This window comes from Tinamus guttatus, unplaced genomic scaffold, assembly GCF_059628265.1.
Source record: "Tinamus guttatus ecotype Peru unplaced genomic scaffold, ASM5962826v1 Tinamus_guttatus_pri_ptg000197l, whole genome shotgun sequence".
Classification (NCBI taxonomy): Eukaryota; Metazoa; Chordata; class Aves; order Tinamiformes; family Tinamidae; genus Tinamus; species Tinamus guttatus.
In genome coordinates, this window is record NW_028288731.1 from 1469057 (window position 1) to 1494498 (window position 25442).

General features: G+C 41.4%; 1 protein-coding gene across 1 annotated transcript in view; it reads right to left on the minus strand.

The window, feature by feature from the left end:
• Window positions 1-15463: 15463 nt before the first annotated feature.
• The window catches only part of SPAG16 (sperm associated antigen 16), a 227789-nt gene continuing 217810 nt past the window's right edge, over window positions 15464-25442 (minus strand). Inside the window, 1 exon segment of the mRNA XM_088523801.1 lies at window positions 15464-15574. Coding sequence (XP_088379927.1) covers window positions 15464-15574 — 111 coding nt within the window.

The following is a 25442-nucleotide window of genomic DNA, read 5'->3' on the forward strand; positions in this document are numbered from 1 at the left end:
GGTGAAAATAGAGAAAAGTGTTAAGGGTTTGCTAACTGATGATACATTGCCTTAAATTAATCTTACACTATTGATGTTACTTAATGGACTTTCATATTTCTCATTTGAAAAATGAGGGTCAAAGGCAGCAACAATCAGAGACAATTACAAATACTACTTAGGACCATGAGTATGTAAATATATGGGCATGATATGACTGCAAATTTACATTGCACTACTGCTGGATATTTCTGATGTTAGAGCCTAATCAGTTCTGCCACTATACGTGCAGAACTACACGTTTTATGCATTCAATGTCACCGATTTTTCCTCTTAAAATACCATGAAGAGCTTTGCATTTATTTTATTAACTGCCACGGGCGCTAATGTCACATTATGCCGTTCAATCACTTTATTTCTTTAGAAAAATATAACAGGTTAAAGAATTACACAGCTTACACACCTTCATGCACAGCTCACGCGCCGTTCACAGGCAGCTGGGCTTGAGGCGAAGCTTCAAGAACAGGCAGGTTACTCCCCAGCTGCCTAGCAGGGGGTTATTTTATTCTATTTTTTTCAAGTCTTTCTCTGCAACATCTGATATTACAAACTTTAAAGCAAAGACATTTCTAAAAGGTCAGGACAGAGACTGGATTTGATCCAAGGATCCCCAGCTACGCAGTCCAAAAGTCAGGAGAATTTTCTCTATCAAATGTCAAGAGAAACTGGAAAGGACTTCAGTAAATTATTTCTGCAGTACTTATATTTTTCTGCAATGTATGTGCAAAAGGCACATTTAAACCAGTTCTAATTCAACAATATTTTACAAATTTCATCATATTTTGGACATATAAAGAATTCTAGTGATACTAGAATTTACTCAGTTACGATTTTTTAAAATGAATTTTTCACTAATGCTTGCTAATCTAAAAATCAAATAAAACTTTTAAATCAAGCCTGAACATCCTCCAAAAAATGTCATCCTGACTTATGGCCTGTATTATACAGACCAATATAAAAGATCTGAAACATCAAAGTTAATTTATAATCCCAGTACATTCTTGATCATCATTTGAAATAGAATCTGTGTTTCAAGAAGGACTCTGCACAGATCACTACATATTTTCCTCAGAAGAACATGGAAAAACAAAGATGGCTACAGGAATTTTTATATAGTACTTAAGAAATTTTTGAAAATACCATTTTTTTCCCTTTTGTTATATTTAGTGCAAACATTCTCTCCCAGAAAGAAGGGTTTCCAGTTTCCAAAAGCACGAAGAAGTTTCAGTTCTAAACACCTTGATTAGATAAAACCAAAGTAAAACCAGTAAGATCGTCCTTTTCTACACCAAGTGAAAAAATTTCTTTGGTTATATAAAAACTTATATTAGCTACCTTCAAACACATCCTGAGTGAACATGTAGCTCGCTTGTTGTAACAGCCTACCAAAAAATCTGTTTTATTTCTGCAATCTGTTTCTCTGAAAATTAAAGAAGTGACTTGGGCCCTGGGGAGAGCAAATGCTTCTGCTCTTTGCCTGATACACGGTAAGAAGCACCGCATGGCCTCTCTGCAGAAGTTCACTCTGTCACCACACAAGATACAGAAGCATAAATCATGCCCACGATCTGAGCCATGTGTATTAAAGTTTTAACTACTGATTCAAGAGATATTTTTTCCTGTAAATTGATTCAACCTATGATGGGGATTGCTCCAAACCCTTAAGACTTCATCTTTTGACCGTTTGGAAATAGCGAAGGATAACTCCTCTGTAGCTGATGCAGCCAAGCGATTAAAAGGTGTTTTGGGTCATATCTTCCAAGAAGCCTATGGAGAACCCCATAATACTCTGAATTTCTTCAGCTGTGATCTACTCTTAAATATAAACCTCTCCTTTAATCCCTGCTTTGGACTGACAGAATCATTTGATGGACTGGAAAAGCTATTTTGTTATAGCTAAAGATGTGAAGAATACTATGTACAGATTTCTAAAAAGATGAAAAGAAGTTTATTTTCAAACATTCTGGAAAAGACATTGTTAAGCAGAGCAAGTGAAACCTAGAAATCAACATGGCAAAGAAAAACAATAATATTAATCAAAAAAACAGCACAAAAAGCATCTTGTAAGTTTGCTAACACCAGTAGAGATGTTGGTAGAAATTCAGCACTGAACCACACTCAGCACTTCAAGTGCCTCCAAGCTTTTGGTGCCTGTCCGGGAATATTCAGATGATCCAAACGGATTTTCCCAACTGGAAACAGCCCAGCACGTCTGAGTTGGCATCGGTACCGCAGGACACTGCGACAAGCACAGCACCCTGCAAGCGGGTCAGGATCTTCACTTCAGAAATGAAGTGAAATAAAGGACTTGGGTTCCACTGTGGCTAGTGTGGAGAAAAAAATAAAAAATAATAAAAAACTCCCACCCTTACTCTAAACCTGTAATTCAAAACTCTAAATCAAGTTGCATTTCTTTGAAGGGACTAATTGAATTCATTCCTTTTTTGACTTGATCTCATTTTCGTTTGCATTCACGGCACCACTGAAGTTTATGTGAAGAATTTGCACATGGATAATTAAATTGGAAGTTAGGGCTCTTAGAGGTGGTTTTGTTCAAAGAATCTTAAAACAATTTACAGAAGTTCAATAGAGTGGGAAGAAGATTAGGTCACCAAATGAAAGAAAATCAAATAAATTTCCAGAGGTGGCCTCCCCCCCACCTTCTCTTTGAGAGAAGAAAAACCCCCTTTGATACACAGATTTAATAAAAAGATCTAGGAAGTCTGCACCCTCGTGTCTGATATTAGCCAGGTAATTTTGTTGTTGAAGTACTTCCAAGGGTGCAAACTCATATCTGCTACTTGAAAGTAGTAAAACACCAAGTTTCTATTTGCCAACTCCTAGGACTGGGGGCTGCGAGGAATCATCAATTTTGGAGCTCATAAATAACTTTTCTTTATATATATATATATATATATATATATATATATATATATAATCTCTCACTAATTAGATACAATATTAAAAAGGTTTTCAATTAGGTATAAATAGCCGATATTCTGGGTTTAACAAGAGATTTGGGGACCAAGATGAGAATAAAGTAGGAGGAGAAGAAATAGAAAAGAAATATTAGAAGCCACCATGAGTCAAAAGCATAAGGAAATGGTTTGCAACCATTTTTGTTCATTACAGAATTAAGAGAGAACAAACTCCTTTAATTTTACATGCTAAGTCACGCGGTTGCCTTATAAGCACCCTACGAGACAGCACTGAAAATATTAATTCTGTGGTTTCATACAAAGCAAAGAGAGAGAGGGAGCAGGACGACCACTCCTGAATGATGAAGCGCCCGCGGTGTCGGGTGGGAATGCTTCACGTAAGATGTATTCCTCTTGAGGGAACAGAAGTAGATGTAAACAGATGGGCTTCTATAAGTAGAACTGACAGCTCCACAGATAGCTGCTTTCTTTTATATATGATATTTCAGACTCACCAGGGTATTCCGGACCACTCCGCCTGATTATTTCAACGTTTTGCCCATTTCGCACACTCACAATATAATGGCCAAATAGAAAAATAATTAAACAAAATTGCAGTTTAAAATCTCAACGGAAACAATACATTTTATGCCAACAAACCACTTAAAAAAGGAACTGTCTCTTTTATGGATGTTAGTCCATCTGTTCACAATAGCTCCCGTGGAAGTATTTGTTTTGCTTGGAAACCCCAGAGCTGATGATGGATGTGGTGGTGGATGGGTTGGGGCTGGCCTGCTGTTTTTAAAGCACTGAACACTGCTTTATTTTTTGTTTGTTTTGCTGGTCTCACTAATGCAAAAAGGGACGTGTTTGCATGGGTTTCCATTGAGCTACAGGGCACAGACACGAGTTACACACAACATTTGGAGGCATTCCTCTTTGAGGAGGACGTACCCATGGGCATTTTCTTTCCCCAAGGAACGCTCAGGCCATACCCAAATTCCAATTCACCCTTGTAAGATGAGGCTCATGGAGATGGCACCAAAGGCGGCGGCTACAGCACGCTTCCAGCACCCACAAACCACACAAATAGCACAACAGTGCCAAACCTCCTTGTCCAAGGCTGACACATCCCTCTAAAAAGCCCAGACTACTGTAAATATTTATGCTGAGCAACACTGTACAGAGCCACAGGACTATAATCTGCCTCTGCCCACGCACAAGATGAATGTCGGCTCTGTGTTAATGGCTACAATTGTGCTCTCATCTATTAAACGACCCGTTTTTTGTCATTTTGGATCCATTCCACTGAATTATTTAGACATTCATGTCAATACTACTGAAACTTGTAATTGAAGGGAACATCGGAGAAGACAACATCGAACGTAACAAGAACAGAAGAGTCTTTACAGCAGTAACTGAAAACACTAACAGAAAATGAATGAACAGGGGAAAATACGTTGTTGAAAGCATGTCCCCAGCAAGTCCCTGCTTCGGGCAAGGCAAAATGTCCTGGACCCAAAGGACAGTAACCCCAAGTACAGTGTAGCAAGAGGCCACAGTGACTCCTAGAAGGAACCGTCTAGGGAAACGAGTCAGCTTTGCCTTTCCTTGAAAGGGCCAGTGCTGAGCTGTGGTGCCCAGGTTGGACATGAAGTGCCTCTTGGCCACCAGGTCCTACCCTGCCCCAAGAGCCTGCAGTACAAGGCACCCTATGCCTTGGTGACACTCATTCCTTCCCAGCCCACATGATCAGCCTTTGCTCCAAGCTGCAGTTTTGTCTCCAGAGTTCAAACCAAAGTCAATCTTGTCTCCAACCTTCAGCGCTATCCCCCAGTTAAGACTTTGGGGGAAATTTCACGGGGAATCACCATTTTACTTTCCCTGGGAAGTGATTCCATTTGAGGAAATTTCCTGCTTGAGCAGGGGGCTGAACTTGATGATCTCTAGAGCTCGCTTCCAACCTCAATCATCCCGTGATTCTGTGAAATGTTTCATTATTGCTGTGGGATTGCTTCTATTCTTATTGATTTCCTCTCCTCTTACTTGCTTTACATTTTGCTCTGATGCCAGGAACGAAGAGTTCGTTGTGCTCAACAACCCTTTTCCCCTCCATTTTGTGTTACCAGGCCTAGCAAGCATCAGAGCAGTCTATTACTTTGGGTAAATACAAAATATATTGATAAGAAATATGTGCTAATTAATTCAAAAGTAAATATTACAAAGATATTATATCAAATACAATTCCTATATGATCAGGCTCAGCAGCTCCAGCATCAAATCCTACTTACCTCAGATGCAGAAGTTGCCATAGCCGGGGAGTTAATGCAGTCCTGGCACACCAAGATGCTCTGGGAAAGGCTCTTGGAGGAAGCCTTCCTGGCAACAGAGGATTTCTCTGTCTAAATGAAGCCCATGATTCTGCTGGTCCCTCAGCCAATTACTGTGGGCAACTCTACTTTGCCAATGCCTGAATCTAGTTTTGCTTGCAAGCACAGCTAAAATATTAATCATTAATTACAATCAGTGCTATACAATGCCCGCTGTAGCATCAGAGCCGCTCCAAGCCCAACTTGGCTTGACTGGCTGGATCACAAAATTGAAGGAAAAAGACACACAGTAAAAATCAAAAAAGCAAATCCTGGTCCCAACATGGGCTTATTCTTTTCACATAAGGAAAGAAGAGTGTTTTAAGGGCATTTGGGACTCCAGTCTGGAATAAAGCAGCAAAACAAGAAAGGGATGGCTGATCCTAAATAAAACGCATGCAGTATGATAGTGGTCCTCTTCTCTGTTTTCCACTTGCCATCGTATGTTTTGCCCCCAAAAGTATGTAGGGGAATTAAAATATTTTGTTTTGCTGCCTAAAAGTTTCAGTGCAAAAGGTTCTTCCTGCCCAGTTAGTGGCTATGTGTTTGACCATGTAAGCATTTGCAAAAGGACGAGGATTATCTATGAGCAGATTGAAGACTTCCTAAATTCCTCCATCTGGAAAAAGTGGATAGGCAAGCTTTGGACTCTCCCTTCCAGATCAGTTATCTAATCCTAAAATTGCATCCAATTTTCTCTGAGGAATAGTTTTGCATAAGCATAATCTGAATGCTTCAAAGACATCTAAATCATGATTGTCTCAGTAGTGGAATGGCATTAAGAACACGCAAATGAAAACCATATTTTTATGAGAAAGGGAATTTTGCCTCAGGCCTCAAGTTCATTCAATCTGGAGAAAAGAAAATGCAAATGGCTAAGCCTGGTGTCTTTCAGGGACCTTGTAATTGCCAAAAAGAAAACATTTTAACTCGCAGGAAAGACTTCTCATATATTCAATGAAATGTAAGTTAGAGATTATGTTAAAGACAAAAAGACTATATTCGGTCTCCTGAGTATGTCTTTGCTGAGTTTTTTATTCTTGAAACTTCTGGGAAATTTGAGGGAAATTAAAAAAAATTGCAGCCAGCTAGGGCTGCCGGTAGCAATGACATGACTGCATGGGTGCCTGAAAAGCCGCCTGTCTTACCCATTTCTACCTGTCCCTTCACGAGCAAGCAAGGGGCTCAGATCTGTCCTGAAAAGATGACAAGTGCTCCTAAGGCATCTGCATATGGATCATATTGCTAACCAATTTATTTTGCATAACCCCATGCAAAAAGGGGTGTTATCAAGAGGTTGTTCTAACAAACAAAGCATTTTAATTCCTGTGACATTTTGGGGAAAAAGGAAAACAGAAAAAGCACAGCACCATTTTTATTTAAAGAAGATCTTATGCTTGCTACTTTCAAAGCTCTGAAAAGGGATATCTAAACAAATACCACAGAGTCCTCTCTCCTCCTTCCAGATCCCGAATACTTATAACTTACCAAGTGGAAGATCTGTCCCAAAGAATCAGAATTTTTTCTGAGTAGTCACAGCTCAATTACTAGTATATTACATGAGAGGTAAATAACTCCCCTGGAGAGCCAAGCCACTTTCAAAAAGATACCGGATAAATAGAAAATTGGATTAAAATGTACCTTTTACTTACTAAAACAATATTATGCAAGCGCATATTTTTTACAAAAAAAGGGGGAAGGCTAAAAATTGTTTTGAGCTTGTTTCAAGATGATTGTACACGAACACGTCAAAATAAAAACCTTGCTTCTTGAAAAGAAAATTCTGAGTTGGAAAGCAAACAAACTCGAACCAAATTAACACACGCTTATTTACTTAGGCTATCATAAGTGCCCTCTTTATTTCTTTTTCTCCAAAATGTCAGACCTGGATGGGCTTTCTCTCCTTCTCTCTCAATATTTGCTTCCCATAGATGAAGTCATCCAACTTCTTTTCATAAGCAGGCACGCTAGACTCACTACAGAAATTTGAATGGTTTCAGCTAACCGATGACTCTTCTTCATGGTTAAAAACCTGGCTAAATTCAACAGTGACAAAGTTGCACCTCACTGACCCTTACAGATCTCCTGAGCCATGCAGGCAGAGAACCCCATTAGGGCCGTTCCATCTCGCACATTTAACATGTAGAGAGTATCCCACAAAGAGTAGATCTATTTAATATGTTATTTCATAAATCCCTTCTTTTCATTACAGCCTATGAGTGATGAGTGCAGTATTGATCCATTTCTTTGCATATAATACAGCATGCTTCACTCAAACCACAGAACCTGGAGCGCTGTCGATATTTAAGAGGTGCTTTCATGGGGGAAAAAAAAGGAGATGTGACCTTCAGGGGTCTTTACTGCAGGAATATGCTAATAAACAGGAGGTGAAGCTCTCAAACCCAAACCAGGTTTGCGGGGAAACTATGCAGGCTGAGTGAAAGGCAGAAATTCTCATTTAATAAAGGTAAATACATTCAAAAGGGGGAATTTGCTAATTGTAGCACTCTGAGAGCTGGAATTAATACAAGCAATCAATATAAAATAGAATACACGGACCTAATTAATTCACAAGAGCTGTGAATGCTGGAAGTGAAATGTTGAGCCCACTCGTATTTTAAAAGGCTTGGGTCTAGTCTTAGCAGGACTCTAAAACAAAAAGAAAAATACCCCAAAGAATCAAATGTTTCAACCCAAAAACGCTTCAAAGCAAAAACATTTTTATCCAGTTTGCAAAAAGCTGTTAGAGGATTCAAATTTTGATAAGTTATGTCCCACCTGGAAGGCAAAAACCTCCAAATAATTTGAGTTTGCATTAGTTTAAGGCCAAGATAGCAAAACCCATGTGGACAATCCCTCTGTTCACTCCAGGAGAATACCCGTTGCTCATGGCCACGCTGTAGCCAGCTGCATCCCCAGCTGAGACTGCTGCTCCTCCTTCAAGGAGGATGCTCAACCAGACCAACAGCAGCAACCCACTCAACCTGGGATCCTCGAAAAACAAAAAGTCCTAAGGGGTCAAGGTAATGCTGTGAGGTGGCACAACCCTGGCTTCTAGAGCGCTGTCTTTACGCTGGGCATATGCACGCGGGAGGGGAATATTTAGTAGTTCAGGAGCTGCTTGCAAAAGGCTGGCTCCATTAAAGAGCCGTCCGTCTCGCGGCCCCGAGGGAAGGACGCCTTCCTCCCTAACAAAGATGAAGAGAATATCAATGGGGCTAATCTCTTCAAAGCGCTCCGAGCTCAAAGCAATCGCCTCCGGTCTACACGGTCCCCACCCTCATTAGCTCTGCAAAGAAAACACACGCAAAGACAAAATACTACCCTGCATCCAAGGCAAAAACTGTACAGCAAGGGGTTTCTAAGCCACCTCCCTTTCCTTTCCAAAGGACAAAGACTGTATGCATTTTAAATCGTGTGTGTCCTGGAAAACAAGTCATATATTTTAAGAATCCCTTTTCTTTCTACATGTTTGCCTATTGGCAAATGGTCACGGCACAGCAGAAATTACATGGCACAGCCCCTCTGCTGATCTACAAAGACGAAAAAATCCTTTCAAAACCCTGCTACAGTCAAAAATAAGGAGAGTGATAGTCACATACCCCATGAGACGAGGAGACTAAATGATCTGTCAATCAGCTCATATTTATACAAGCTCCAATTTACCCACAGCCTTCACATTAGAGAAATTTACGGTCAAGGCAACAAATGTTAAGAAGAGAGAAATGTAATACAGCAGCATGGAGGGGAGAAGTGAGAATTACAAGACAAGTAATTATCATTGAATAATCTGGCCTGCCAGCACATCCTTTTACTCCCACGCTCACCATAGCAATAATTAAGGATGGTCAACAGATGTCATAAACCCTCCTTGGAGAAAGAAGGCTGACGTGACTGTGGTGCTGGGATGACTTCAGGACCAAGCAGCATGATCAGGACTAGAAAATAGGTCAGGGATTGTGTAAACCAACTCAGGCAACATGGGAATTTCTCCAGGGAATCCACTAATAGATTCATCCCCTCAAACAAGCAGGCTGCTGAGGCTTCCTGGGGACAAAACATCAACACTGGTGCATTGCCTAGTGTTACTTTTCTAAGAGCCCACAGTTGGGACAACAGTGCTGGTTTATTGTCAAGGCCAAAGCAGGGATGGGAGCTTGAAGGACCCAAGCACAAAACCCTTCCATTAGCATGGACAAGGTGAAACAGTCCACCATCCTATCCTTCTAAGGCCTAAGAAGTTTTGAAAATCTCTTGCTTCTCTAAGAACAGCTCAGTCAATAAATGGTGAATCTGAAAACTTACTTCCTGCAGATCAGTCTACAGGAGGAAACACTTTCACAGATCTCCCAAACACTCGCAATAGAGACCTTGAAAACAATCTGAGGAGGAAAGGAGAGAGGAGAAGAACATCTTTCCATGTTTCTCCACCCATCATGCTGGTGCGATCCACGGTTCCTCAGTTAGGCCAAGTTTTCACCCAACTATCATACTGATTCCTGCGCTTCTTTTGGAAGGAAGGAGAAAGCTTAATTGCTGCTGGGATCGCTGCTCCTGCGATGCTGTGTCCCACGCTGGTCCACCAGAGAAGGCATGGCGAGAACAGCGCTCAGAACACAGCACGGCTCTTGCACGATCTTGAGCTAAAACAAGAGAAAAACTAAAAATGCTGGTCATCGAAGAACAGGGCACTAAGAGATGTGGGTGCCTGCACTGCTGCCCTTCAGGCAAAACTCACATGAATGCAGAACAAATTAAGGCAGAGATACTACAGAGAGCATGATAACCCTTAGTTTGTGCAGAAGATGGCAGGTAAGGATACGGCAAAAAGGCCCTGATCTTACAATTGACTGGGAATACTCACCAATCCTGAATACAGGAACAAGCCTCTCTACATTATCCAAACTCACAGTGAAGAAAGGGCTTCTCATGGGACAGAGACGAAGCAAATCTTGATGCGAGAAAGGAAAGGAGCAGCAGTGATGTACAGCGATAGCTGATGCTCTTCCAACAGATGTGAAAAAAGCCCAATTGATAAGCAAACCAGGCCAATTCCACGCATCAAACCACGTGTGAGGGGTAAGGCAAGGAAAGGTGGGATAACGGATGGAAAGAAGGAGAATTAAAGAGAAAAGAAGCAAAAAATGAGCTGCAGTGCTCTGAGAAAAGAGCAAATGCTTCCAAGAAAGTGGATAGATGTCCTCTGAAAATGACTTGAGCTTCAGTGCTGGATGTCCTTGAAAGTCTCTGTGATTAAGAGCAAAGCAGCCAAAATTGATTAAAAAAAAAAAAAAAAAAAAAAAAGAACCAGGAGCTGTCTGAGTTCAGCGGAGAAAAGCAAGTGCTGGTACGAGCGCAAAGCAGCACGTTCCTGGCTATGTCTGCCTGTCCTGTGTAGGAAGGCCCCTTTGCATCCTGGGCCTCGACGGCAGGGTTGGCGGCACTCGCGCATGAGGGCCTCATCCGCTCCCGCCTGGGCGCCCAATCCATCGATGCCCGAGGGCCCCATTTACACCCCCTCCATCCCATTAGTGCGTAGTTAGTGTTAACTGGCAACACATCACACTGAATAAAACTCCCTGAGTTCAGACTGGTTTGCCCGTGATTGCACAGGCACACTCGAGGGTAAGGCGGGGGCCCAGGTACCGAACCACGACGGGGAAGGCACCCCAAGGAATCACTTCTCCCTGCCGTGTAACCCTCCCGGCACATTGGGGAGCGCAGGGCAACAAAGCGTCGCAGTGAGACGAGCTCTGTACTCGGAAACGTGAGTCACAGGGAAAAAAACCCAAACCCCCCTCACAAGCTAACACCAGCATCCCACTGCACTTCACAGGCAGAAATCAGATACTGCTAAAAAGATTACTGTGGTAAATCCCATGCTAGAAGATTTTTCTGTCTTGAAGCCTGATTTTAGCTGCAAGAGTGAAACAAATATTAAAAAAAAATATGGAAGGAAAAAGGAGAAAAGAAAGGAGAGACCCCCAGGATACCTCAATACCTGGCCTTTGTGGCCAGAATCCTGACTGGAATTGAAGAAATCAGAGAGGACCCGCGTGAGCAGCTCACAGCGGGACCAAACCTCTAACTAAATGAAACTGTCATAGAGGAAAGTCAGTATTATTTATGTTTATTTTACAAAAGAGAATATATACTCGATTAGGCGCCATATGAACTTACAAACAGAATTTACGCTTCTGAACTTTTTCCTCATTTTACAAGGATTATTTCTGCTAGCTCTGTTCTAAGCATGTAAATTATTATCAGATAAAACAATCTGAAGACCATAATTCCGCGACACTCTAACTGATCGCTCAGTATCAGCAGAAATTCTGACAATCTGAAATTTTATCTCCGTGCCTTCATCCCCCAGGAGGCTAGCGGGATCTGCCTGGGGCTGTAACATTACCAGGAATAGCCCAAATAACGTTTCGTGCAAATATTGATGATTCTTCAGTGATGACACACCAGGAAACCTCATCAAGTATAATTCGGTCATGAGGAAAGGGTGGATAATACAGAGGCACAAATCCATGAGCCCACAGTTTAACACCAGCAATAAATCAAATCCAAAGAGTGAGCAATCCCGAGGCCCGCTGGAGAAGTGGCCTGCTCATAGCAATGCTCCTGGGTAAGGCTGCATATGAGAGCATAATTAAGAGAGTATAATTAAAGCAAATTAACCTCGCTTTTGGATTGCACCACCGAGTTTTCACCCTGACCTCAGCATGGCCAAATGTGGTACCATTTGTTCAATAGAAAATTCCTAATAATGTTTCTCCTGCTTCCTATCTCTCACCTGCAGAATTCCTATTTCCTAAAATAACTCACTTCTACCACTAGGTAACATCTTTTAACATATTCTTCCTCTATATAAAATAGGTACGTATTTCCCCTTTGAGATGTCACTATATTTTTCCAAATATTGTTTTCTTCCCTTTGACCTTATTTCAATGCCCATTGATTTTGGACTGCTGTGACTGTACCAGGGAAAGTTGGCTATTTTGTTTCTAATACATTTTGATAATAATAAATATATCTTAGTATGTAAACCAGAAACCTCCACAGCTTCTGAGTCTTATATACTGCACCTTGATGTGTTGGTAATAATCACATTAAGCACATTTTTCTAAACAGCAACTGGAAACACTGAAGGGGAAGACAAGAGAGAGGTGTGGTAGAAATCTGACTGCTACACAAGAATTTAAGTACAGGGAGATATTGGTTAAACTATGAAGAGATAAAAGTGAGTATATAAAAAAGTCATTTCCAGATGTTGTGGCCAGTCTTGAGTGTTGGTCCAAGGCCGTGCGCAGGACACACCACTGAAAGGACGTGCCTTTTTTGTGCTTTAGATGTAGTATGGACCCAGGCCCCCGGCGGGCTGAGCCCCATGCGGCTCCATCCCCACCTCTCCCTCCAAGACCAGGAGGCATCTGCAGCAAGACGGAAGGCGAGAGGGAAATCCACGCGAAGCGCAATGCCCGAGCGATCCCGTCACTGCACAAACACACCGCGGAGCTGCGGGGTGGAAAAGCCCACGCGAGAGAAATCACGGAGCAGGCCCAAGCTTCCTAGCCAACACCTCTCTAACTCCTCCAAGACCTGAGAATTGCTCTGATAAAGAAGAAAATGCCTCCGTGGCCAAGTGTTTTGGCCAAGGTTTGCATGCTGATCACTAGAGTTAGCAAGGACCACCTGCAGTAAGGCCACCGGATGGGCCCCAGTGTCTTCCCAAGCTCATTCTTGGGACTCCCTCTTGGTTAGGCAACTCCCAGCCAGCATATAACACTCTCTCCAACGATATCATCCCTTCCAAACCAAGTGCAAGATGCTTCTCTCTACATTACACTAGCAATGATAATCACTTAGAAAACAATACAGAGGAAAACCAAACAGAAGTCTTCCATTAGCTGGGGTCTTATTATATCTGAAGTCAACCTCATTTGCTGATACTGCCCATCTTCTCATAAAATCTTTCTGTCATTATTAGCTATAATTCAAATAATTATTGGGCAGTAAAAAAACTGCTCAAGCATGGCTCTCTAATCTAGTAATTAAGCTCACCTGTAGTGGTGCAGCACTGCCTGTATGCACAACTCTCAGTGCGTTTGAGTATTTTACATTAGGTGCTATAACACCAGAAGAGTCTGATGGTTATAGCTTGTAATTAACTCACATTTTGATAAGGTCAGGAAAACCTATCCAAGCTTCCTCAAATGCAGGTCCAGGCTCCCATTCGCCCTGTTAGTTAAACATACGATTGCCATTTTCTTAGTGGGGAGGGGTGGGGGTTTGGGCTGTTTGTCTTATTTTAACATGGTGATTGTTTTGGGCTGACTATCGATTGACCAAATGTACCAATTGATGAGTAAGGGGTTTTTGAGTTTGCTTTTAATAATGATAGTGTGGACAATGCAGAAAGATCCCGTTTGATCCTCACCAGATCCGTCTTTCCCATGTGGATATCCTGGGCCATCTTAGTATTACTCAGATTTGGCTTATTGGGAAATTAGGCTGACTTGCTAACAGTAACTCAAAGAGTTGCCTCCAACCTAGCTCTAAAAAATGCCATTTCACTCAAGTGCAGTGTAGCAAATGCATCCCTTGAAGTCCCTGCAACCATAAATCAAATTAAATATTTTTCCATGGATAACAGCGTGCTGGCAACTGTGCCATGACTGGTGTGACCGGGGTGGGATGCCTAATTAGGTCACGTGGGCTCTGTCGTTGCTCAAACAACATGAGCTGTAGCAGACTCTTTTAGCCAGCTATTCCCATATCTTTAGCTAGACGTGATTGCAGTCTATTATATTATGCCTCATTGTGGTCATCCATCCCAATTTGATATCTCTGTTTTGTGGTTACTCCTGCAGAGAAAGTTTTGGGTTTTGTCCAAACGATGGGAAACTTTGCCCATTTAGATTACCTAAAGCTGATAACCCTTCTAGTGGAAAGTTCCCATCTGGCAAAATATTGCTACTGCGTTTTGAGGGGATGTGACTCCTTTGCAAATGACCCGCCATCATATTCCAGGCGCAAAAATGCAAAACTTGTTCAAATCCTTCGCGTGAAAAAAATGAGCTCTTGTCCCAAACCACAAACATACACTGAATAGCATTTAAATTTGTATTTGGGTAGCTGTCAAAAATGGACAGTGTCAATGTATTTTGTTCCCCCTTGGAAATGAAAATAGCTTATTTAATAATACAGTAGAGAGCTCTGTGAAATCCCTATACAAATACTATAGAATTAATGGCAAAGTTTTCTTCCAAGTGACTCAACAGATTGATATTATGTATTCCACAGTGTGTGGGCCATTATAACAAGATATCATACTATTATTATTATTAAAATGATTCTTTCCTTCTCTCTCATATTTTACTCAAACATTATATTTTATGCATATAGTTTGTGTGCATAACATATAATGCATTCACATAAATACACCTCAATAAAATTATACATATTTATTCTATATGTTACATATTGCTATACTGTATTGCATCATATTATACTACTCTGTACAAGAATTATTTACTGAGCTACGATTTAATTCTGTGCTGCCATGTGAATGCTTGTCCACAATGTGGAATAAGATTAACATCATTTTTAAATGAAATAATGGTATAGTGCTTTACAATAGCCCCACTTAAAACAGAAATGCACCTTCACTCACAGTATCACTGACATACTAATAGAGGGTTGATGGTGAAAAATAGCTGGTTCCTTCAATTATTTGCGCATAGGAAGCAATCTTTCCAACACAATGAAGTTCTGAGGTAATTACAGGAGAACTTAGTAAGGCTGGTTATGAAATGAAACCATGTAATAAGTAAATAAAAAAGGAAATAGGAGTGAAGAAAAAACATCAGTAGAAAATAGGTAATCTCACTTAGTCTTCTACACACAGTAATCATTTCTGTATTTCATGCAAATGGGACCATCAGTCCAGCTGGTCCATCTAGGCACAGAAAATAAGCGTGTTGATCATTAGTTGGCACAGTCATAGCTTCTTTAACATTAGCACATCTATGCAGTGTCACACACACCATCTATCCCCAGAATATTTTAGAAAGACTGCAAAATACAATACAGCTCAAGTAGCAGAAGAGCTTAAAGCATCCTACTGGAGAGCTAGGAGATGACCTGGTTGGCAGGATGAGGGCCGGCGTCTATGGGTGCCATGGAGCCCAGCTCCCAAATGTCCCACAGCTTCATCACCCCGCAGGAGACACTGGTGTCACCCTGTCAATGTGGGGAAAACAGGCATCACTTCTGCACGTTCACGGAGAAGAAAGAATATCACGGCATCGCACGCTCACTGAATGGGATTAAAATCTTATGCCTCTGTCTTCTTTCATATTTGGTTAATTTTTACTTCTTTCATCTAAATAATACACGCAAGAAAATGTGTAGGATCATCTAGCAAATAGAGGAATTAAAACCTGAAAATACCCATTGCCTTCTCAAGCAGAAAGTAACGGCCCGCAAAGCACTATCAGTGTACAAGTATAATGAAATCTTCAGGTTCGTTTGGAGGAGAACTGAAATGTCAAAAGTCCAATCTGGCTTGTTACAGTGATGAATACAGAGCAATATGAGAAACAAAGTAATATCAGTGCTTTGAGATCTAGCTTGCAATGCATAAGCTCTCAGCACTAATAACTAGACATAGATTTGCAGAAAGCTCAGCGACCATTGGGCCTCAACCTCCTGGCTTTGACCATGACCCAGAATATCTCTGTTTAACACTCTGTTCAGCCCGCTCCCACCTAATTCTTCCTTTCATTTGGCTCCATCCTCAGCCTATACAAACCACAACATCAAACAAACAGCCAAATGCAACAGCTACACTCTGAACTGTATCATGGCTTGAAGTGAATCTCAATAAAGCAAATTTGGAATGGAAATTAAAAAAAAAGTGATTGTCATAGATATGAGACTAGAAGAGTCACTAAATCCAGTCCCCTACTACTACAGTCATGTCTTCAGCCTAAGCACCTATACTGACACTGGACTATGCCTATCTTTAAACTTGTTTTGGATCTGCTGAACACATTTCAATTCAGTAAGTGCTCCTTAATTACAGCTGAGGTATCAGTGATTGGGATGGAGCTCCACGGCCTGCCCACGCGGGCGAGCGCGCACGTCACTCCGAGCAGCGGGGCGACCGCAGCCGCGTCCGTCGCGCTCTGCAACTCCTCCCCACGCCATCAGCACTCGTGTCGATGCATTTTCAATGTGACTCTTCTCTGAAGCACTACAGCGATCCAGACCATGTATCACGACAACACCAAGAAGGCTTCAGTGAAATGGATGTTATGCAAATGTGGTTTGGGCACCAATAAAAGCAACTGCAGGGCTGACTTTGGCCTTCCCACTGGCCCTGATTACGGGACACTTAATAGTTGCATTACAATGAGGAAAACACTCTGATCTACACATTTGCTATAGCTTCTCCCTTCTATGAATGACTTTTCCTGCAGAAGATACAATTGGGGAAGCCTGGTCCTGGAGCAGAGTGGACAGGCAGGAGAAGACTGTCCCGCTCTAAAGGGTTTGCGGTCTTTCTTAGTGGCAAGATCGATTTACTCTTATTGCCCAAAGTCAGCAGACCTTTTATCAGTTTCCTCCCAGATGTCTGGTATAAACATAAACTGCATAAAATGAGACACAAAAATAGCATATTTTACTAGAGTGCCATGAAAAGGCAGCAGACTGCACCTGCAAACAGAGCAAAGCAAGCACAGGCTTCTGCTGGAAATACATCAGCACATGCCTACAGGTATTTTATCAGTCTCAGCATATTCTGTCTGTTAGCTTATTATTAAATGTGTTAATTAATATTGATACTACACAGCTGCTATGCCAGAAGCATAACCAAAAGGATTTTGCAAATAAGCCAGCTCTTACATTTGACTTCTTCACTTGACGTCATCTCTGTCACCTACCTTCTCTAAATCAAGTGAGCTGGAGATGCGGGATAACAACTTCTGCGTAAGGACAAATAACCTAGAAATGTACTGAGCTTAAGGCTAGTTTGAAGCTCCGTGCCATTTAAACAAGAAGAAGGGGGTAAGTCATATGTTAAACTAACTCATTTGCCTCTGGCCATCAGTCACTTTCAAAAGCTTTAAAGTGCAAGCACACTGCATCCTTATATCAGCTTGTTTTTTTCCCCTTTCCTTTTGCAGTTGTTTTAGATATTTTCTTGATCTTTTTTTTTCCCCTCACTAAAAAGGCTTTGCAATATATTTTACTGAACAATAAGCTTGAGTGATTTTCCTGCATCTGAAAGGGAGTGAAACGCACACAGGAAATGTGGAAACGTGGGGCAGATTTCACTTGTAGCGACTCTCATTTTCACTGCATTTTATGCCACGGCAGAGGAAGCTCAGCCCTATTACTTCATCTAGTCAAAGAGCACACAGCGTGAATCACTGGCAGGATGTTCTTCCCATTACAGAATGGAATAAATAAGCTGGTACTTTTTTAGTGCATGTGCTCAAGCAATTAAAAAAGAGAGTCTTGTGAGCAAATCTGTGCAAGGATTCAGCTCACCTGGATTCACAGACAGGTTCTCTTCCAGTCTCCACATGACTTTACAAGTCCCTTAATTCCCTGAACAGATCCAGACCCCTGCTCTTTAACTTCCTTACTTTCTTAATGCACATCTTTATATAAAGAATATCTCAGTCAATGGCAATGTGCAACCTCACATACAACATAATCCCCATCTCAAATGGCACTTATGACCCACTGTCAAACATGAAAGTTATATTTACTGATATTAAAGGCAGGAATTAACATTCTTAGATAATTTCCAGGAAGCTTGTTTAAAGCTTTTGCTTCTTTCTATTTCATGATCTGCCTTTCTCCTGTAAATATTAATGACTAATTAAAAATGGTAAGCTAAACTTTCAGTAAATATTTCCTGAAAATTACTGCATCTCACTAGCAGCACCTTATTAGTGCACCTCCAGATTTATCGCTGACAGATCAGTGATATCTGTATTGCAATCAAAGGGTTTTATCTAATTTGGGCAGCAACAAACTCCTCCCAGGAGCAGCCTCTTCAAAGCTTAATTCTGAAGGCAGGCCAGCAGTTGGTTTTTGGCATTCTAAAGGTATTTTTAAAAAGGCAAAACAGGGAGTGAATAAGTGATGCTCATTTTACAGTTTTGGGAATGTTTTTATGCTGCATCTTGCAGTCCCTGTCTCCCCACCATCCGGATCCATTAGCCTTCATTAGCTTCATGGTGCAAAAATGCTACCTGCAGCAACACAGCGCTGTGTCTGGATCAGCCGCTGCAGGAGCTGGCAGCTTTCCAGGGCACTTTGGTCCTGCTGGGGCTGCTGCTGCCCCATGAGCTCACCTGCAATTAGCTTGTCCTGCAAACACAAAGCGTGCACAGAGCACAAGTGCCAGGAAACTCCTTGCCTTGAAGCCCCAGTAGATGAAATGGCCAGGTAAGGAATAGTTTCAGCTGTCTCAAATCGAGATGGACTAGAATAATTTGCATTTCTAACACACATCCTGGGGGACGCATCAGAAGTCACTTAACTCTACCACCCTTTCATATGCCTTAAAGTGAGTATTTTTAAGAGGAATCATTATCTCCCACATTTATAGCGGGAAGCACATCAGAAACCAGTTGAACGCTATTACCTCAGGCCTTGTTGTAATGCAAAAACTAAACTACAGGCAGAAAAAATAACAGGGGGCAGAGATGGCAGACAGTCCCATTGCCTCGTGTAGGGGGAAACTGGGATTTCTGAGCAGCAGTGAGCAAGGGTGGAGGAACCTCAAGGGAATCCACGCGGAGGCGGGAGAAGCTGCCATAGCTGTGGCAGCGAAAAGAGCTTAATGTCCAATTAAGACAAATGAATTATGCAAAATATGATAAAGGTGGGGAGGAAAATGCAGATGTAATCCATTATTAGACTGATGACTAATCAATCACCACCCATTTTTCAAAGATCAGGCTTAAATCATCCCGGTTTCAAAAGAAAATAGTATCACTTTGGAAAAAGAAGGTATTAACTTAGCCTGGCAAAAATGCAAAGTTACACTGATTACCATTTCTAAAGAGTAATGGTCTATTTTTAATAATTATTTTCTTCAAGAGTGTGTGAGAATCAGAGAGATGATTAAGGGTTACTTAGAGTCACTGTTTTCTCATCTGCTTTTTTTACCAGCTTTTTCCTTCTACAGCTTCATCTTCAGACTGAATTGCAGATTCAAAACAACCAACACTCACTCCCTCCATCCCATTTCCAAGGCAGTATCAACATCTATCCCACTAGCTCAAAAGGTCCCCTTAGGATAACTAATGTTATGCTTGTGGGAAGCAGGGCTTGTCCCTGTCCTGGCTCCAAGTCTTTTGTCAGCTTTTTCCCTTCAAGCACCCCTGCAGCTGAGGTTCATAATGTAGACAAGTTAAAAGCACCCTCTGCAAACACTGTAGGGGAATTCTGCTCAACACTTTCTCCTTTCACACATGACACTAGTCCAGAAGAGAGAAATTTAGGTTAGGTACTGCAGGATGCATTAGTGTGTTCCTGCTGGGACATGCTGGGATCGGATCAGCCTCAGGTAGAATGCAGGGAACTGGGCTGTGCCAAGCGCCTGGATATGTGCAACTGGGGACAGCAAGTCCTTAGGAGAAACTCCAAGGGGAAAAGGAATAAGGAGAAGCTCGTGAGGGAAGGGTAAAACGGCATGGAGACCCATGGTGATCAGCGACCAACTGTCTACCGCTATTAGAAAGTGGAAGGGAAACAAATCTGCCTGGAAAGTGGAAAAAAAAAGACGACAGATTTCCGTGCTGATAGTTTCATTAAAAGGGAATAATCAAAGCAAGCGGCAGCAGAACTCCGTTGCGGGAGGGCTTCCAGCCCGGTGAGCTCCAAAGCGGCGCTGGATCACGGCGCCCGTGTTTGCTCACGCGCGCTCGGCAGGCTTCCCTCTCACCGCGTGGCGCCCAGGGATCCTCTCTTCTCCTTGCCACATCAAGCAGCACCGAGTGCCTTGTGGTGCTCAGAGAGCAACGCACGCCCGGCTTGCAGAAACCCTTTGCATAAATTTACATATGAAACCCAAGATCACTGCGCTCCCTGCAGAGCTACTGCTAGCCAGAGTTGACATTGCACTTGAAACGGCCCTGCAAAGAGAGCAATATCCTTTGCAGGGAGGTTTAAGATAATCAATTTTGTTTTTCCTTTCCAAGCATCAAAGCAGCGCCTCTGAATCCTGGGAGCTGTGCGGCGAGCGGAGCAGAGGAATGGTAATTGCTGCGACTGGCTTTCCTCGGGATTCTGAGGGATGCCACAACTAAACTAAAATTAGGCAACATCAGGGCCTTATCAGGCACTCCTGAGAGCAAGGAGCCTAACAAATTCTTGTACAGGTACTTTATTGCCTTAAAGTAAAAAATGGCATATTTTAAAAAGCTGGGTAGCATTCACTGCAATAACACACATAAGCACGCTGTTGCAAATACAGAAATCAGTGTGAGTGGCACTAGATCTGTTGCTGAAATATGAAATCGTTCATTTTAAAATTTAGAGCATCTAAGCGACAGAGAAAATAGGTGACAACTATATATCCCTTTTCAAAATAAAAGTTATTCTAAGAGCAAGTTTTAAAAAAGGAACTGAATATATCATTCTTTAACTTGTCTTTGGGCATTTTTTAGGGAAACTAAATGTGTAAGGAAGAACCATCAACAGTGTTCGAACACATTCTCAGAAGCCTGGCTGTTCCTGAACCTCTCCCAGCTTCAAAATATTGCACGGAACAGCATAATCAGCAAATTTCGCCCCATTATTTCAAAAAATTCCTCACAAACAGATCAGTTATGTATCAAAAAAGCACGTTCTTCATTCCTATCCCTAGCCGACTTCAGCTTTGCATTCTCAATGATTTTCGGGTTAAATCATTCCAATATTCAAGCACCTTTTAACTCTGATGTTTATCCACTTACAGACTAATTGCATCTTAATAAGAGCAAGGCCTTTCCAATGTGCCCCTGCTTCCATTCTTCCAGAAACGCATTTTAAATCCAATTTTGCTACTGTGCAAAGCCACGTCCTGCACAACCACGCACAGAGCACCTCGCTTCCCCTTGGCCACGGTCTGCTGGAAAGGTGCAGGTCTAGAATCCTCTTACCAGACACAAAGCATCCACCTAAACCCGAATCACGTCTCCAGACCAAACTCAGTTTGCTGCAGGTAACGGGTACTGAAGCAGGTTAAGGTGACCACCAAACCACGTCCACACCTGATCCATGTCAACCTGGTGCCACGGGGTGGGCTGGAAGTGAACAGATCCCACACCACCACAAAACAAAGCATGGAGCCCCGAGCACTTAGATAGTTCCTGCCCAAACCGCCCACAAAATCAATATTGCAAATAAAAGCTGAAATCTTGCAATATATTGGGAAAATTACTGTCAGCTAAGGGAGTTACTGGATAGAACACAGGGACTGGACGCTGCTTTCTCTTGGATCTTCAGACATTATTTCCTGTGAAATATCACATACTGAGGCAAGCTGGACTATATTTCAAGTGGGAAAATTGAATAAAAAAGCCTGCGTGGTCTCTGATTTTTTTGTATGTAGCAAAACAACAAGTTTAGAAAACAGGCATTGACATGAAAAATGAATTATGTTGGGACCCCAGCAAAGTCTGCCACGCTGGGCCGGAAGATGTGATTTTAAAGGATTCTTATCCCTGCAGTTGCAACTTGGAATGCACAAATTAATTCTTCTCCTCTAAGAACGAAGGGCAAAGTCTTCCACGCTGCTAGCGGTTTTGCATGCTAAACAGCATTTGCATCCTAGGCTGTGTACACAGAGGGTCACATTCACTGGAGAACACAGAATTAGGCAAACAAAATCACATTAAATGAGATCATCTCTTTTGCTTTCAATTACACTTACAAGTGGACATAACGGTATATTTAGTTGCAGATGTGATGTCAGAAAACATAAAAGAATATATTATATGACCAGTTAATTATCAGTTTCTCCCCCAGGAGGAGTTAAGGGTCAAACTTACCTCAAATGTACTTTAAAAAAAAAAAAAAAAAAAAAAAAAAAAAAAGTTACTCCAAATTAAGTCAAGGCTAGTTAAAATAACATCACACTTCCTGCTCTTCAGACATTACACAGAGGTGCAAAATTGAAATGTCTATTTCTCTGTGCATCATCTGACTTTTTTCATGAAGCGTTCAGACAAATTTGTGAGATATATCGAGATTTTAATCAGGGCAAAATTGGAGGAAAAGTTTTAGTTAGAAAGTTAAACGTTTCATTAAATGCTGGTTCAACACCTGTCTGCCTATGTCTGAAGAGCCTCTGGCTTCGCAGTGACCCAGTGTGTCACTCGGAGCAGAGACAGGAGAACATCCTATTTGATGCAGTCCAACCTCAAAGCCTGGAACAGGAGGAAAGATGAAAGAGCAAAAACTGCAATTTGGGTAAGAAATTACAAGGGACAAGGTGTGCTGTACACACAAAAAAAAAGTCCAGATTTTTGCTCCAAGTTCTTCAAGATACACTACCTCCAGCTTGTCCACTTCTGGAGGATAAAAGCCTCAGTTTTTAGGATTATAAACTTCAGGTCATCATAATATACGTGGCTCACTTCCAAGCAAGAGCAGCTGTCCAGCAGTTATTTCACTTTTATGGAGTCCAGGTGTTAGCAGATACCATGGTGCTCTAATGTATGTTTTGCACTCTCAGATCCAAGACCGTGGAAAACTACTGGGATACATCAAACAGTACCTAGGACCCAGAGGACAACAACAGGATTAAAACAGTTAGGAATACAATGCATCTTAGAGGAAACGAGGCCTTCAGGTACTAAGTGCAGACAGGCAGTTATCAATCAAGCCATATGTGGTGACAGAGATGACCAAGTGATGTCGCTACAAATATAATTTCTGGAAAAACCATGTGCCTTTCTATCCGTTGAAGCTGTCACGTTTGGGCTAAGCAAGAAAAGAGAACATTAGGCTGTCAGTGGCTTTTTCAGAAAGACTCAATATTACACCTAAATACTTGGATTGCCATTTCTTGTTAGGTATGAAATACCTTCCTACATCCTCCCATCAGGAAAAGAGAAAGAAAGAAAGAAAGGTCTTCTCAAACTCAAGGTTTGCTTGTTTGGTTTGGTGAATGATGCAGGATCTTCTGCAGAACGGGGCGAGTACCTACATGGTGACAACAGGTAACCCCAGAAGGAACTTCTGGGTTTAGCAGAAAGGCAGTCAACAGTGTGGAGAACAACAACAAAAAAGATATAAACCCCTAGGCACAGAGAGAGGGGTGACGTTCTGTGGCAAAATGAAATTTATCTTCACAACTCATATATCGTAAAGAGTCAAATGCCCAAAAGAAACGCTCAAAAGAAAGCAAGTTTTTCTGACCTGAGATTATTTTTGGAGCTAGCAATCTTGACAGGATTGGGTCTAAATTCACAATAAATAAAATACCCTAGGGAGAACGAAAAGGCTTGTTAATTCCAAGATTCCCTAGGCAACTTGGGCCTTGATTAAATGGACTTCGAGACGAATGGAAAATTAAATTTCCTCAGAAGAAATTAGAGCTGGGAAAATCATACAAAATTAATGCAAGAAGCAAACTTTTCCCGGACTTAAACAGAGAAGGAATCACATTTTGCCTAATTTGGAAGTGAAGGCATAGGCTGAAAGGGCAGTTAGTGTGTTATAACACCAACAAATGTTTTCTCCTTCAGTATCACCTGCTATATTTTAGAGAAAAAAAAGGATTTTTCTCCATCACAGACTTATCTAGGTGCATTACACAAGTTCATCTTTGCAACCTTTCTCTAATAAAAAAATATAAATGATGATGGGAAACTCAGTGATAGAAACACGGTGTCATATATTAAAAAAAAATAGATTTTTTTCAGTCCATTCAGTACATTGTTTTCTCTTCTCTGAGGGAGATGAAGATACAGCACCTTGGAAGATCCACAACCGGCCAAACGAGTACATCACAAATTTCTTTTGCCCTCTGAACACAGTCAGATAAATGCATATATCCCGGAGCTCCCTCACCAAAAGACCTGGAGGAAATTTGCACTTGGACATGGATACGAGAGCCAGAGAGCAAGAAATTTTGAGTTGACAAAAATAAAGATGGATTCTTGTAAAATTGTTTATGAACTTCTTTTCTGGTCTACACAAAGAGTGTAAAATCGGCAGGTACTTGCCAAGTGAAGGCTTCTGTGGATAGCAGTAGTGTCAGAGGTGAAGAAAAGCGATTTAATAGTATGTCTGGACAAGGCGAGAGAGTATTCCAGGAAAAACATCTTCCAAAAATAGGCAGTAACACAAACACTTCAAAGCACCAATGTCCAAGTGTGTTTTAGCACCATTTTCCAAGAATTTCATTGCTCTCAGAATGAGTTTTTTGTCAACAAATGAAAGACTGCATAACAGGGAGAAAAAATGCCCTTTGATGAAGATTTTGTTCTCAGACACAGAGAGAGAACAGATTTATTTGCTTCCAACAATGTTGGAGAGCCTGAAAGTGGTTAACTAATGATACCAAAATCTGTATTTAAAATGCAATTCAGTTCTGTAATTATATTTCTTACGCATGGAGACAGAAATAAACTAGAAGAAGAAACTATTAGGCCTTTTGCATGTATAATTGAACACGTTTGATATTACTAGGTAACCTTTGTAAGTATCTGGCTTTGAGCTTATGCAAAGAGGTGAACACTTTGAATACATAAATAACAATAGGAGCAGATACGTGCGTTTTTGATTTTGTATTCTGTTCTTTTCTTGTTTGTGTCTGTTAGATGCAGTCAGACATCCTGGGCTTTATTCGGCCATCCATAGAAACATGTGAAAGATCTGACTTTTGCATCATTTGGGTGCAGTAATGAATAAGAACTGACATCAAATATCAATATTATTGGCCCAACTAAATGGTAGCTGACATCAACCCGGACTGCTGAAGAAGTAAACAAAATTGAAATTTTGTTTTTGTGTAAGAACTGCCTGACATTGTTTGTCCTTTGGTAAATCAATGGACAAGTGATCTGTCTGCCCTTTGCATTTTGGCTTGGGG